Source organism: Aquarana catesbeiana, linkage group LG08, assembly GCF_042186555.1.
Source record: "Aquarana catesbeiana isolate 2022-GZ linkage group LG08, ASM4218655v1, whole genome shotgun sequence".
Lineage (NCBI taxonomy): Eukaryota > Metazoa > Chordata > Amphibia > Anura > Ranidae > Aquarana > Aquarana catesbeiana.
In genome coordinates, this window is record NC_133331.1 from 47,864,117 (window position 1) to 47,880,590 (window position 16,474).

General features: G+C 46.8%; 1 protein-coding gene across 2 annotated transcripts in view; it reads right to left on the minus strand.

The window, feature by feature from the left end:
* Window positions 1-8,713: 8,713 nt before the first annotated feature.
* The window catches only part of LOC141105735 (pancreatic lipase-related protein 2-like), an 81,172-nt gene continuing 73,411 nt past the window's right edge, over window positions 8,714-16,474 (minus strand). For both annotated transcript variants that reach the window (XM_073595802.1, XM_073595801.1), the window contains exons 12-13: window positions 12,046-12,219; window positions 8,714-9,042 (exon numbers count right to left, since the gene is read on the minus strand). In XM_073595802.1, coding sequence (XP_073451903.1) covers window positions 8,922-9,042; window positions 12,046-12,219 — 295 coding nt within the window. In that variant the 3' untranslated portion in view covers window positions 8,714-8,921. The remainder of the gene's footprint in view (window positions 9,043-12,045; window positions 12,220-16,474) is intronic.

The window sequence follows — 16,474 nt, forward strand, 5'->3', positions numbered from 1 at the left end:
AAGTGTCAGTTTGTCCTCTTTCTAGGACCTCTAAGTGTCAGTGTGCCTTTCTTCTGGTATCCCCAAGTGTTCTTGTGTCCTTATTCTCGGACCCCCAAGTATAAACAGGTCATTGTTTTGGGACCCACAAGTGTCAGTGTGTCAACATTCCAGGACCCCCAAGTCCAAAGTGTTATTTTTCAGTTTTTTTTTCAAGTTTCATTGTTTCCTTATTCTGGGACACCCAAGTGTTGTACTGGGATCCCCAAGTGTCAGCGTGCCTTTGTTCTCGGACCACCAAATGTCAGTTTGTCTTTCTGGGAACCTCATAGTCTCAAGTGTTATTGTTCTGGGATCCCCAATTCAGTGTATCAGTGTTCTCAGACCCCCAGGTGTCAGTGGGGCCTTGTTCAGGGACCTCAAAGTGTCATTGTGTCCTCTTTCTCTATGACTTTGTGTACATGCAGCTGTGGGATGGGGTATGTCTCAGTCGCTGACCTCATCCTGAGCTGCTTCTGTCTATGTCTATAATAGGGCTTTTCCAAGCTGACGCAATGGCAATTTTGGCCGCCAAGAATATATAGTATATTAAAGTCTGATTATGTCTAGGGATATTTTCCACTGATTTATTCAGTAGGGCGACACTAGCGTCTTTAACAATATTGACCATTGAAATCGAGAATATGAATGAGTGAACCCTCATCCAGAAGCGAGGAACCTTGGGGCATGTTCACCGTACAATGCAGTGGTGAACCCACCTGTCCACAACCCCTTAAGCAAGAGCCCGAGGTCCCTGGATACATTTTGGAGAGGCGCTCTGGTACCAGGTACCACCTGGCATATACTTTTTATCCCACCTCAATCAGGGCAACATTGAGGATGCCTTTGTGGATTTGTGTGCTCAATTTGCACCAGTCTTCTGCCTCAGGGCTTATTTCCAGATCCCTCTCCCATGCCACCTGTTAGATAGCCTGGTTAGAGGGATAGTAAACTGTTTATAGAGCACGGAGATGCCCCCTCGGAGGGCAGCATCCTGCATGCACCTGTTTTTGAACAGGCTGTGTACTGCCAGGTCAGACCCGTCTTTCCGTAGTAATTGAAGAAAGTGTTGAATTTGTAAGTGGAAGCTCTCCACAGGGGGCATCCCCAAACTGCCTGTGTAGTGCGAGGGAGGACATATTCCTCTGTGGTCAAGGTAGTCGCCTATACGGTATAGTCCCTTGTTCACCCACCAACCAAATCTGTTGGGCTGTAAACAAGGAGGGAACAGGGAAGTGCCAGAAAGCGGGGCCACTGGGGTATGTGCAGACCGTAATCCTGAGCTGCTTCTGACCCCTATCTGAGAAGCTTTTGACCTGCTCCTGAGCTGCTTATGACCCCTTTCTGAGCTACACCTAACCTTCAGTTGAGCGACTTTTTCACCTGTTGACTTGTATGAAGGAAAAAACTCTTCTGACCAGGGCCGCTGATGGGGGGGGGGGCACCGGTCCTCTTGTAGGGGGCCCAAGCACAAAGGGGGGGCCCACACAGGGAGAGGGATTAGTGGTGTATGACTGTAACACCCTCTACATAGGCTAGATTGGGATTATTTTTTGTGAGTTAGGCAGGCCTTTGTGTGGGTGGGAGTGGCTTGGAGTTTAGCAGCTGGTGACTCACAGGCAGCCTCACTGAGACCTCCCTCTTTCTTCTGGAGGATTCTAGAAGGAGAGGAGAGGTGGAGCTGCCTGGATGTTCTAAGGAGCCTTAACCAATCCCCAACTTGGATTGGCAGGGGGCATGCCTCCTTAAATACCTAGAGTCAGGAAGCAGGAACAGGAAGCACAGGAAGAGCAAGAGAGGACAGAAGGAGCTAGTACTGCCGGTCAAGTTTTCAGTAGCGAACCACCGGTTGCAGCCAGGAGGTGAGTGACGTGCAATTAGGAGGACTGGGGAGGCATGCCTGAGAGGACTGGGAGCATGCAGTCAGAGATGGGTGCGGAGCCAGTAGCGAGGACTGCAATGTCATGGGCAGTAAAGTCAGGCAGCTGCAGACTAAAGACTTTTCATTTCTTGCTACATCATAAGGGCCCGCAGTCCCTGCCTGCAAAAGGCAATTGCTAAGGCCTGACTGAGCCAGCGTCAGACCTAACTTTAAATGTGCTAGCTGCTCCTAGGAGTAGAGTTGTGCAGGAGGAAGGAAGAGGAATAGTCTGCAAGCAAAGAAAGTGCTGGAGGAGACTGAAGTGGTAACTTGTACAGAGAAGTGTATATAGTAGTCCCAATTAATTGATATACAATCTACCAATTGACTGATATATAATTCACTGGGCATCCCATATTTCCCTTACCCTATTCAAGTTAAATTCCCTAACAAAATTAACAAAAACAAACACATGGACTGTTTTCTGCCTGAGAGTGACTGAGGAGTGAACGTTGGGCTGGGCAGGGTGACAGGTGGACCACATCACTTAGCAGCCGCTACGGGGGTACCGCTACAGGACAATTACAGAACTCTTCCCCCAGCAGCTAAAAGCTGGTCTCTCCCCCTCTCCCTGCTGCAAGCTTTTATATGCTCACTAATCCCCCTCCCTGTGCCCCCCCCCCAGTGCTGGCTCTAATGTTAGCTGTGCACCAGAGTTTCTTTCTCTCCCTCTGTTTCTCTGCTCCCGGAGCTTTCAACTGCCCAGCCTGTATATTTTTTAATCTCATCGTCATTTTTATTTATTAACTCAGTTTTATCTTTTAGATTTAGCAGGAATTCTGTGAGTTATGTTATATTTGTGTCTGCTAATAATGAGGTTATTGTATTTTTTAGCAAAATATAGCTTTAATATTTTCTTTGGGGGTGGCCCTGTCAGGTAGTCTGTACGGGGCCCCACGATTTCTATCTGCAGCCCTGCTTCTAACACTAACAATAGTCTGTGTATAGAAACTCCATTTAATATCTGTGTAAAGCAATTCTCCAGTTAAATTGGACCATGCACCCCAGTGACAAGATCTCCTTGTTCAGGGTGCCTTCTTCCTTAAAATGCTGGGATAAATTGCAGACAAGGTTAGATAATAAACTTACCATTCCCTGCTGCCTCAAATTGAACCTGAGCAAAGGTGACCTCATCCTTTTCCCAGCCAGGTCTCAGAATTTTTTTTATCCCAATAACCCATAAAAAAGACAATCCTGAACGTTGCTGTAGCCTCTTCTTGTCATATTTGGGCTAGTGAGGGATTTTGTTGGCAGAAGAGTGATGTTATCCTCTCCACTATGGAAGTCAGGGAAAGGTAAGTATATTTTAAAACTATTTTTTTCCCCACAGACTCGTTATTGCACTATTATGTTGCATTTAAGCGCTTTTAAATTGCTTGTAGTAAGTAATTGTTGTAGAAGATGAAAAGGAAAGACTTGATCTTTGTCAGCTCAATGGTTGAACGTGTATATAATATGTACACAAAAACTGGAAACATATGTGCTCTTTTTCCTTTGTCAACTGGCAAATCACTTTAAGCGATGACAGAACCAATCAACAACTTGCTCCACTGATCGCATCCATTCTCCTCCGCTAATGGAATCTATATTCTAATACCGCTTCTTGTTCTAAGAAGACAGAGCCATCTCTCCTCTTCACACGTGGCCTTGTGCTTCCTTTCATAAACATGTCAACTAGATGTAAAGCCGTTGGCGAGGAGTGAAAACAAGCAGATATTACTTATCAGCCGAGTGCTAAATGCTTATTGTTTGCGTCCTCTTTCTGGGATCTCTAAGGGGTTGGTTTACTAAAGGAAAATAGACTGTGCACTTTGCAAAGTGCAGTTGCTCCCAGGGGTGGACTGACAACTCATGTGGCCCCCAGGCAATAGGAGATTATGGGCCCCCGAGCAATAGGAGAAAATTATGGGGCCCCCAGGCAAAAGGAGATTATAGGGCCCCCAGGAAATATTACATACACACATACACACACTGAAAAGGTACTGGAGAGGCGGGGCAGCTATAATCTTGGGATTTTTAAAAAAACAGATTTTTACATACTGTCCCTGGTTTTATTGAGGCTGGCAACCCTGATGGGGCCCCTGGGCAGTGCCCGAATGGTCAGTCCGCCCCTGGTTGCTCCAAAGCTTAGTAAATAAGCAGAAGCTCTGACAACTTCCACCATCCAATCATGTGCAAGCAAAAATGCTGACGTGTGGCGGTCCCAGAACAATGGCACACTGAAACCTGAGGATCTGGGAACTCTGATACACTGACACCTGGGGATCCTAAACCAAATAACACTTGGGACTTTGGTGTTCCCAGAAGAAAGAACACACTGACACTTAGGGCTCCCATAACAATGACACACTGACACTTGGTGATCCCAGAATAGCCACACACTGCTACCTGGGTGTACGAGAGCAATGACACATTGACACTTGGGGATCCTAGAACAATAAGATTTGGGAATCCCAGAATAAGAACACTTGGGACCTGGAGGCCCCAGAACAATGACACATTTGTATTTACGGGTCCTAGAATAAGGACCCATGGATACTTGGAGATCCCAGAAGAATGGCATACTGGCACTTAGGGGTTGATTTACTAAAGGCAATTAGACTGTGCACTTTGAAAAGTGCAGTTGCTCCTGAGCTTAGTAAATGAGGTAACGCTTCACTTTGCAAAAAATACCCAATCACATGCAAAGAATAGTAAAAACAGCATTTGTGCTTGTACATTATTTTGATGCTAGAAATCAGCAGAGCTTCTCTTCATTTCAGATCTAGAGTATGGGCACTTGCCCTGCACAGTATGTTTAGCTTTAGTAAATCAACCTCAGTGTGTCATTGTTGTGTGTCATTGTTCTTGGACGCCTCTGAGTATCAGTGTGCTATTGTTCTGGGACCCCCAAATGTCAGTGTATCCTTCCTTGGGGAACCCCAAGTCCCAAGAGTTTCTGTTCTGAGACCCCCAAATGTCAGTGTGCCCATCTTCTGGGAACCCCAAGTGTTATTGTTCTGTGATCTCCAAGTGTTAGTGTGTCATTCTCAGACCCCCCAAGTATTGATGTTTCATTGTTCTGGGACCCACAAGTGTCAGAGTGTCCTCATTCTGGGACTCCCAAATCCAAACAGTTATTGCTCTGGGACCTCCGAGTGTCAGTGTGTCCTTATTCTGGGATACCCATGTGTTATTGTTCTGGGATCACCAAGTGTCAGTGTGCCATTGTTTTTTGACCCAGGTGTCAGTGTGTTGTTGTTCTGGGACCTCCAAGTGTAAGTGTGTCCATGTTTGGATACCCCAAGTCCCAAGTGTTATTGTTCTGGGATACCCAAGTATCAGTGCATCGTTGTTCTCTGACCCCCAGGTGTCAATGTGCCTTTGTTCTGGGACCTCCATGTCCCAAGTGTTATTGTCTGGGGCTCCCCAAGTGTCAGTGTGTGATTGTCCTGGATCCCCAAAGTTTAAATGTGTCTGTATTCTGTGATTTCCAAGTATCAGTATAGCATTGTTCTTGTACCCCCATTTATCAGTGTGTTATTGTTCTGGGATCCCCAAGTCCCAAGTGTTATTGTTCTGGGATTCCCAAGTGTCAGTGTGTCCTTGTCTGGGATCTCCAATAGGGATGAGCAGAACACCCCCCGGTTCGGTTCGCACCAGAACTTGCGAACAGACCAAAACTTCGCACGAACGTTAGAACCCCATTGAAGTCTATGGGACTCGAACGTTCGAAATCAAAAGTGCTCATTTTAAAGGCTAATTTGCATGGTATTGTCCTAAAAAGTGTTTGGGGACCCGGGTCCTGCCCCAGGGCACATGTATCAATGCAAAAAAAAGTTTTAAAAACGGCCGTTTTTTCGGGAGCAGTGATTTTAGTAATGCTTAAAGTCAAACAATAAAAGTGTAATATTCCTTTAAATTTCGTACCTGGGGGTGTCTATAGTATGCCTGTAAAGGGGCGCATGTTTCCCATGTTTAGAACAGTCTGACAGCAAAATGACATTTCAAAGGAAAAAAGTCATTTAAAACTACACGCGGCTATTAATGAATTGCCAGCCCGACAATACACATAAGTTCACTGATAAAAACTGCATGGGATTTCCCCACAGGGGAACCCCGAACCAGAATTTAAAAAAAAAACTGGCGTGGGGGTCCCCCTAAATTCCATACCAGGCCCTTCAGGTCTGGTATGGATATTACGGGGGAACCCCGCGCCAAAATTTAAAATAAAAATGACGTAGGGGTCCCCCTCAAAATTCATACCAGACCCTTTAGGTCTGGTGTGGATTTTAAGGGGAACCCCGCGCCAAAATTAAATTTTTAAAATTAAATTAATTAAAAATTGGCGTGGGGGCCCCCCCAAAAATCCATACCAGACCCTTATCCGAGCACGCAACCTGGCAGGCCGCAGGAAAAGAGGGGGGGACGAGAGAGCGCCCCCCGTCCTGAACCGTACCAGGCCACATGCCCTCAACATTGGGAGGGTGCTTTGGGGTAGCCCACCAAAGCACCTTGTCCCCATGTTGATGAGGACAAGGGCCTCATCCCCACAACCCTTGGCCGGTGGTTGTGGGGGTCTGCGGGCGGGGGGCTTATCGGAATCTGGAAGCCCCCTTTAACAAGGGGACCCCCAGATCCTGGCCCCCCCCTGTGTGAAATGGTAAGGGGGTACAAAAGTACCCCTACCATTTCACAAAAAAAAACGTCAAAAATGTTAAAAATGACAAGAGACAGTTTTTGACAATTCCTTTATTTAAAGTCTTCTTTTTTCCATCTTCTATCTTCCTTCGGTTTCTTCCTCCATCATCTTCTTCCTCCGATCCTCTGCTTCTTTCTCTGGTGTTCTCGTCCGGCATCTCCTTCTCTTCATCTTCTTTTCGGGCCGCTCCGCATCCATGATTGGATGGGAGGCTCCCGCTGTGTGACGCTTCTCCTCTGACGGTTCTTAAATAACGGGGGCGGAGCCACCGGTGACCCCGCCCCCCTCTGACGCACGGGGACTTCCCTGTGGCATTCCCAGTGATGTCAGAGGGGGGCAGGGTCACCCGCCCCTCTGACATCACGGGGAATGCCACAGGGAAGTCCCGTCAAGTCCCCGTGTGTCAGAGGGGGCGGGGTCACCGGGTGGCCCTGCTCTCCGCTATTTAAGAACAGTCAAAAGACGAGAAGCGTCACACAGCGGGAGCCTTCCATCCAAACATGGATGCGGAGCGGCCCGAAAAGAAGATGTAGAGAAGATGAAGATAAGAAGATGAAGATAAGAAGATGAAGAGAAGAAGATGAAGAGAAGAAGATGAAGAGAAGAAGATGCCGCGGAGGGAGATGCCAGACGAGAACACTGGAGAAAGAAGCAGAGGATCGGAGGAAGAAGAAGATGGAGGAAGAAACCAAAGGAAGATAGAAGAAAGAAGATGGAAAAAAAGAAGACTTTAAATAAAGGATTTGTAAAAAACTGTCTCTTGTCATTTTTAACATTTTTGACAGTTTTTTTGTGAAATGGTAGGTACCCCCTTACCATTTCACACAGAGGGGGGGGCCCGGGATCTGGGGGTCCCCTTGTCAAAGGGGGCTTCCAGATTCCGATAAGCCCTCCGCCCACAGACCCCCACAACCATCGGCCAAGGGTTGTGGGGATGAAGCCCTTGTCATCATCAACATGGGGACAAGGTGCTTTGGTGGGCTACCCCAAAGCACCCTCCCAATGTTGAGGGCATGTGGCCTGGTACGGTTCAGGAGGGGGGGGCCGCTCTCTCGTCCCCCCCTCTTTTCCTGTGGCCTGCCAGGTTGTGTGCTCATATAATGGTCTGGTATGGATTTTTGGGGGGACCCCACGCCAATGTATTTTTTAATTTTGGCGTGGGGTTCCCCTTAATATCCATACCAGACCTGAAGGGCCTGGTATAGAATTAAGGGGGACCCCCACGCCAGTTTTTTTTTTAATTTTGGTTCGGGGTTCCCCTGTGGGGAAATCCCATGCAGTTTTTATCAATGAACTTTTATGTGTATTGTTGGACCGGCAATTCATTAATAGCCGCCAGTAGTTTTAAATGACTTTTTTTCCTTTGACATATAATTTTGCTTTCAGACTGTTCTAAACATGGGAAACATGTGTCCCTTTGCAGGCATACTATAGACATCCCCCAGGTATGAAATTTAAAGGAATATTACACTTTTATTGTTTGACTTTAAGCATTGTTAAAATCACAGCTCCCGAAAAAACGGCCGTTTTTAAAACTTTTTTTTGCATTGATCCATGTCCCCTGGGGCAGGACCCAGGTCCCCAAACACTTTTTATGACAATACCATGCATATAAGCCTTTAAAATTAGCACTTTTGATTTCTCCCATAGACTTTTAAAGGGTGTTTTGCGGCTTTCGAATTTGCCGCGAACACCCCAAATTGTTCGCTGTTTGGCGAATAGCCGATGTTCGAGTCGAACATGAGTTCAACTCGAACTCGAAGCTCATCCCTAATCTCCAAGTATTAGTGTTCTAGAACTTCTAATTGTCAATGTGTAGTTGCTCTGGGAAATTCACAAGTCAGTGTGTCATTGTTCTGGGACACCCTCCAAGTCCCATGTGTTATTGTTCTGGAATCCCCAAGTGTCATTGCCTTTGACTTTCTCCTCCCCAAAATTGGAAGATCTTGGAAGTCTATGCTATTAATTGTAAACAATATTAGCACCCCAGGTCCCATTAGCCTCATAAAATGTATGTATCGTATACAGTACTCATTCTGTTAGTACTGCCTCCTTTATTAGATTGTAGCAATGACATACGTGAGAAGGAAAAATGTGCATCCAGGCAGCTGTAATAATAATTTTGTCTACTTATATTAATGGCTGTGTTTCAGCTCAAGGTTATGATTTTGGGGTATAATTCTTGTAACTGTCATAATGATTAAACACCTATTGTCATTGTATGACAAAGATGACTTGAGCCCCAACCAGGACGGAAATTGGACAGAGTTTGGAGATTCGGGTGACCTCTGAATAATCTGATCACGACCAATCCTCTCTGTAACTGGATTTGGGATCATAGTGGCTATGGGTGCGAACTGTGCACAGTCCAAGTGTAAGTATCATATTGTCTCTGACCGTCCCCAAAGAGCAAAATGATGATCTGTGAAAAGGAAAAGAATCTATTAGTGAAAACATCTATACAACTTTCTACTAAACATGTTGCACTATGATGACTCCTGAATACAATAGTGTGCTTAAAGTGCACCTTTGCTAAGACTACAGACATCACTCCGGCTTTCCCTTAAGTCTTGCAGAGTTGCACCGGCTCCTATCCTGTGCTGAAATTACTTACTGATTTCACTGCACACTGTCGGCTTCTCACAATGTACATTAGAAGCTACAGCAAGACAGATTTAACCTCTTTCAATCATGGAGGTTTATCATTATATGTGGGCTATATCTAGGGCGGTTTCCATGCAAATGCAGCCTGCCTGCCTAGGAACACACACTCATCCAGACCAACATCCACTCATTTTCGGCATTTTGATATTTGCATAACTCCTCCCAAGAGCCAATCCACAGTTTAGATCAGGGCTGAGGAGTGCTGAGGTACGGTGCTGCGATGTTTACAGGCAGCTATATACAGCACACTGCCGACTGCCTGCATTGCAAAGAGAAGCACAGAGACCCAGTGATGATGTCAATGGGTCTAAAATAAAGTATGTAATGAAAATGGAAAGGTTTCATTGAAATTGCATTACCATATTGACGAGGGGTGAAAGGGGGAACCAGGGTAGTCAAATTATATGCAGATTAAGCATGAACAAACTATTTGCATATTCTTAACAATCCATTATAGAGCTTTAGAACACAGCATCCCTGACCATTGTAGCTATTAGTACTGTGAAATAATTCATCCTCAAAGATCACACAAAAAACATTGAAGTTGGGTGTTAGCTTCTAACAGCATAGCAACATCTATTCCGGTTGTCAGCAGCCCATCAATCGCGATCTACCCATTGACTGCGGGCAGGTGACAGGTAGACCATGAACAAATCCCTACATTGCTGATCCTTGAGTGCTATCACCCAGATCTGCAGAGCGACGCAGGCACAGGCTCAGCCAGTTCTAGGTTGTAGAAACATTCTCTATCTCACAACATGCATATGTGTGGGTGCGGGGCGGAGAAAGCCTCCAGAACAGCTTAGGCGAGTTACAGGCACGTCTCGTAATACGCCTCTGCTTTTCCTCTTAGTGTAATATGGTCAACCCAGCAGCCCTCCTGTCTGATCCATCCAATGTGCTCGTGGGTGATATCATGTTCGATGGACAAGAAAGGAGGGCCAGCAGGGTTCAGCGCCAGAACAGGTAGATCTCACACAGCAGTGTTCAGCGCCAGAACATGTAGATTTGACACAGCAGCTTCACAGCACCACTCTGCATCAGAAAACAATGTCTGTGCCCTGTTGACACCACAATATCATGCCCTCCTGTCCCCAGTACCGTGCTCTTCTGACTGCCAGTACAGTGCCCTCCTGCCCCACCGCCCCAATACTATGCCCTCCTGCTCCCCCTGTACTGTGCCCTCCTGCCCCCCGTACCGTAGCCTCCATGCCCTCACAAACCCTATGCTGACACCCTGTCCTCAGCTCTGCTGAGACTTGTCCTCTACCCTCCTGACACCCTGACATTTGCCCTGATGATGCCCTGTCTGACCTGCTCACCTCTGTCCTCTGCCCCTCTCCCCTGCTAACCCCTGACCTGTTTACACCTGTCCTCTGCCCCACTGACCCCCTATCCTCTCCCCTGCTAACCCTTGACCTGCTCACCCCTGTCCTCTGCCCTACTGATCCCTATACACTGCTGTTGATACTGCTGACCTCTGTACACTGCTTTTCATCCCGTTGACCTCTGTACACTGCTCCACATCCTACTGACCTTTTTACACTCACCGCTAACTACTGACTCCTGGCCACTGCCCTACATACTACTTACACTGGCCAGAACTTAGAGCAGACAGCCAGGCCCACATTGAGGCCAGCCAGGCCTGAAACTAGTTGAGCAAACCAGCTTGCAGTACTAGATGTTCTGATTTCATGATGAACTCTGGCAGCAGACTTGTGGGGTAATCAATTACTCCCCAAACATAGAAAAATATGTGAATGAAAGTGAATGCTGAGTTTCTCACTGAAGCTGAATTTTAAAGTGATTCTAAAAGCTGAAGGTTTTATTTTTATACCTTCGTGCATTCTAGGAAGAAAGCGGCAATGGGGGCAATCGGCAAGGGGGAGGGGCCCAGAGCAGTGGTGGAGGACCCTAGAAGAGGAGGATCGTGGTTGCTCTGTGCAAAACTACTGCACAGAGCAGGTAAGTAGAATGTGTGTTGTTAAAAAAAAATTCTTTACAAACACTTTAAGGTAGACTAAAGCTGGCCATACACCTATAGATTATCTGCAGATTTTCTATGGTTAGATAGAAAAAGTGCAACAGATCTCTCCATGTTCACTGAACTGTGTGGATGGAGGAATCTCCCACCTTTTCCATCTAACCATAGAAAATCTGCAGATAATCTATAGGTGTATGGCCAGCTTAACTCTAAATTTTAACAGTATTAGTTTCATTTGATTTTTCTAAGTTTTCTTCATGCCATCTTCACTTTTTATTGGGAGCTTGCTTGTTAATTTCTTTAAAAAAAGGTGCTTAATCCCGGTGATCTTTCGATCTCTTCCATGTTGTCCAGGCAGATCTCCACCTCTCAAAAGGCTGCCTACCCCTGATCTATTGTGTGAACACATTAGAAGGCTGTCAGCTTGCTTAATTTCTGCTGCTATAGAAAAAGCTGTGATTTGGTACCTTTGGAGATTCATTTCTCCATTATGACTGTAAATGCAAAGATGCACGAGGGTTTGTTTTAAAGTGCAAAACAAAACCAGAGAAATTCCCTGCTCAACTTACCGACCAGCCGGCAAACAAACAAATTAACCTGTCGAACAGTAAGTATTAAAAACAGGGGTTTAGTTTGCACACATTTGCAAATACATGTATAAGCTACAGAGGCCCGTCAAGGAACCCTGGTGTTTTCTGTAGTCCTAACTCAAAATGTTGAGAGCCTCCACAGTGGAAGCACATGCATTGTGACCCGGAGAGCAGAACACAAACTTACACTTTTCCATCTTCTCCCGACTGAATGTCCACTTGCTCTGCACCCAACTGGATTTGAAAGATGTTCGATTGTAGAAGGGGAGGAGTCCAGCGAAAGTCCACGCAGTTAACTTCATCCAACTTTACATCAGCATTGATAAACCCTGAATACCTGTTTCCGGGCAGAAGTGTTCCCCTACAGATGAAAAATACAATTAGAAAGGAGGATCATATTCAGCCCTATTCATCAAATGGTGACACATGCATTGTGTGGTTAATGCATCAGTTTAGGCGTTTACAAGGGAAACTGACACAGCTCAGTCTCCACTGTTGAAAGCCAGGATATTTACTGCCGACAAATGAGATGAAGCATTTATGGAAGTTCAGAGTTTAGACCAGGCTCCTTGTAGATTTTCACTGTTTATCAGCACAAATTCCTTTAGGTGAAAGAAGAATCATGGTCAATATCGAAAATGTGCTGTGCTATAAAGCTTAATGCATGGCCAAACTTTGCAGCATCCACTTTACTTAGCTTGAACAGCGTTTTCTAAAACAGCCATTCTCAACCAGGGTTTTGTGGAAGACTAGGGTTTCTCCAAAAGTTCCTTGAGCTGTGGTTGACTGATCCACCTTCGGATGGTGCCTGCATAGCTCCAGGGCCAATACCACTTGGCCAATGATGCGAATGATCTTTTTGGCTGTCTGGAAGGGTGACATACTACTGACCACCACTGAAAGGGAGGCATTCTTCCCACTGATCACCAATGTAAGGAGCATTCTTTCCACTGACCTCCAATGTAAGGGGCATTCTTCTCACTGACCCCCAAAGTAAGGGGCATTCTTCTCACTGATCACCAGTGTAAGTTGTATTTCTTTCTCGAACATCACGGGACACAGAGCCACAGTAATTACTGATGGGTTATATAGGTATCACTGGTGATTGGACACTGGCACACCCTATCAGGAAGTTCAACCCCCTATATAATCCCTCCCCCTTGCAGGGATACCTCAGTTTTTACGCCAGTGTCTTAGGTGATGGACGTGTAAAGATGTCCTGTGCTGAGCTCCAAAGGGAATATCCTAAGATCCTATACTGGGGCAAGCCAGGCGAACCGGATCCATTCAAAGTGTCTTTTCATGGCCGAAATGAATGGTACCCGGGCCTCGTGTCCGAAGAAACGAGGTTTTACCCGTAATGCTTCTCTTTTTAGAGAGCTGGACCCCGCAGATCAGAAAATGGCTTTAAACTTCCTAATTTCTGGCGAGGTGCTTTACGGTCCCAGAACTGTTGGATCCCCCTACTGATGGGGGCCCCAGTCTCTGACGGTTTTTTCAAACGGAGCCCACCGTGAGAGGTGAAGATTGGGTCTGTGTAAACAGCACCCTGCGGCTGGATAAGGTAAGAGGAGATTCCACAGAATTTTTGAGTTCTAGTGGCTTTTCTCCTTTAAGGTAAATGCATGCTATGCCTATTGTGACCACCGGGGGCTGCCAAGAGCACAAACCTACACATGCTGAATGTCTGTCTCAGGTGTTGTAATCGCTGTGTATGTCCCAGCGTATCAAGCAGGCTGCAAGCAGGTAAGGTGGATGGGGGGATTTCTCATGTTTGAATGTTCCCCCCCAGGCTAGAGAGGGGCCACAGGGGTCTAGAAAGTGGTTATACCACCCGGGCTCTGTGGCCTAATGGCCACCATCTCTGAAGATAGCCGTTCAGGCAAATCTTGTTACCAGTCTCCCTCCTTCCCCCCCCCCCATCCCCAGCCTTTTCTCCAGAGCATGACAGGAGAGTCGGCAGTGCGGGAAGCGCTCGTTTTTTTCAAAACTCGAGGGGGGGGGGGCGGTAGAGGAGGGGGCGGGATGTCAGCACAGAGTGTTTAGACTCCCACTCAGGCCAGCTGCAGGCTATTAAAGGCACTCTGTACAGGTGCACTCAGCCTTCTGAGAGACACAGAGCTGACGGTCGCATGTAAGGTGGGACACAGGCATTCTCCTAGGCAGCATTTACTGAAGTAACACCAGACTGAGCATTGGGTAGCAAGGCTTTTAGCCAGACTACATCGCTCAGCGGACAGTGTTCATTTGTATACCTCACACCTTGTTGCTTTGCACTATGGGTAGAAGAGGTTCAAGCACCCCAGGAACCAGAGACACTAGGGGATCTCGTTCAGGTTCTGAGGGCCCCCTGTCGGCAGCATCCTTCCCCCCTAAAGATGGGCCAGGGACGGCTAGCCAGGGAGAGCCATCGGGGTCAGGGGCTACACCTGCTTCTGGCACTTCAGCCCCTGTATATATTACACAAGAGGTTTTTTCCTCAACCATTAATGGTCTAGAGGAAAGATTAATGGCCGTGATTACGTCTTCACTCAGTGGAAGAAAACGCACTAGGCTTTCCTCTGTTCCCCAAGACCCTCAGACAGAGGAGCTCTGGGATAAAGGAGATGAATCCCTTTCAGAGGATCGGGATGGGATGGATGATTCCTCTTCGGAGGATTCAGGTGGAGAGGGACCCTCTGCGACTTCCCAAGAGGAGAAAGTCTTAGTGCAGATCCTCACTGGATTGGTCCGCTCCACATTTAAGTTGCCCATACCTGAAACTGCTAAAGAATCCTCTTCTGCTTTGGGGTCACTGAAACCTTTCCAAGCAGCACATGCTTTTCCTGTTCATACTTTACTTGAAAAGCTTATTTATTCTGAGTGGGATCACCCAGACAAACGTTTTTTTCCGCCGAGAAAGTTTTCAACACTTTATCCGATGGAAGAAAAGTTTATTAAAATGTGGGGAATTCCGGCTATTGATGCCGCCATTTCCTCAATAAATAATAGCCTGACTTGTCCTGTAGACAATGCTCAGATGCTCAGGGATCCTGTAGATAAAAGGATGGAATCCCTATTGAAGGATGTTTTCTCCTTAGCAGGATCAGTGGCCCAACCTGCAATAGCAGCGATTGGAGTCTGTCAATACTTAAGAGACCATGTTAAGCAGGTCATCAAAGTATTACCTGAACAGCAGGCCCAGGGGTTTGCTAACCTTCCAGCGGCCTTATGCTTTGTGGTTGACGCCATTAGAGATTCTATCGTGCAAACCTCCCGTCTTTCACTGGGGTTGGTGCATATACGTAGAATCCTATGGTTGAAAAATTGGTCAGCCGAAGCACCATGTAAGAAGCTACTGGCTGGGTTTCCATTTCGTGGTGCAAGGTTGTTTGGAGAGGACTTGGATAACTATATCAAGAGAATCTCTTGTGGGAAAAGCACTCTCTTACCTGTCAAGAAGAAGAGTAAGCGTCCCTCTTTCAAACGGACTCTTTCCCCAGCGCCGGGGGCTTCAGCCTCCAGGCAGTCTCGACGGCCGCCTCCATCGGGGTCCAGAGACAAGAGTCAACCCCAGGGACAAAAGAAGTCCTGGGGAAAGAAGCCTACTAGGCAAAACACTAAGACCTCTGCATGAGGGGGCGCCCCCGCTCTCTCGAGTGGGGGGAAGACTGCGACAATTCTCAGAGCTCTGGCAGGAGGACTTCCAGGACAGATGGGTAGTCTCCACGGTAACCTTAGGGTACAAGCTGGAGTTTCAGGAATTCCCTTCTCCTCGGTTCCTCAGATCAAATGTTCCCAGAGACCCAGAGAAGAAGCAGTCGCTCCTTCTAGCGTTAGAGCGACTTTTGTCGCAGGAGGTCATTATGATAGTTCCCGCAAAGGACCAGGGATTGGGCTTCTATTCCAACCTTTTTACGGTCCAAAAGCCAAATGGGGATGTCAGGCCCATTTTGGACTTAAGGGATCTGAACCGATTCCTAAGGATTCAATCCTTCCGCATGGAATCAATTCGAACAGTAGTTCCCACCCTGCAGGGAGGAGAATTTCTGGCATCAATAGACATCAGAGATGCATATCTGCATATGCCCATTTTTCCTGCTCATCAGAAGTTTCTGCGCTTCGAGGTAGGAGGGCGCCATTTCCAGTTTATGGCTCTGCCCTTTGGGATAGCCACTGCACCTCGAGTGTTCACAAAGATCTTGGCTCCTCCTCTGGCCAGATTAAGGGCTCAGGGTATAGCTGTCATAGCATACCTAGACGACCTGCTCTTGATAGACCGGTCGGTAGCCTCTTTGAATGGAAACTTGAGGACCACGGTCAGGTATCTAGAACACCTGGGTTGGATCCTCAACTTAGAAAAGTCTTTCCTAAAACCAGTAAGACGACTGGAATATTTAGGTCTGATTATACATACAAGCCAGGAGAAAATATTTCTACCCCAGGCAAAGATCACTGCTTTGAGAGAGCTGATTCTGACAGTAAGGACCAAGAAGGGTCCCTCAGTCCGCCTTTGTATGAGGCTACTAGGGAAGATGGTGTCTTCATTCGAAGCAGTTCCCTATGCTCAGTTTCACTCAAGAATGCTGCAACACAGTATTCTGTCGACCTGGAACAAGAAGGTTCAGGCATTAGAC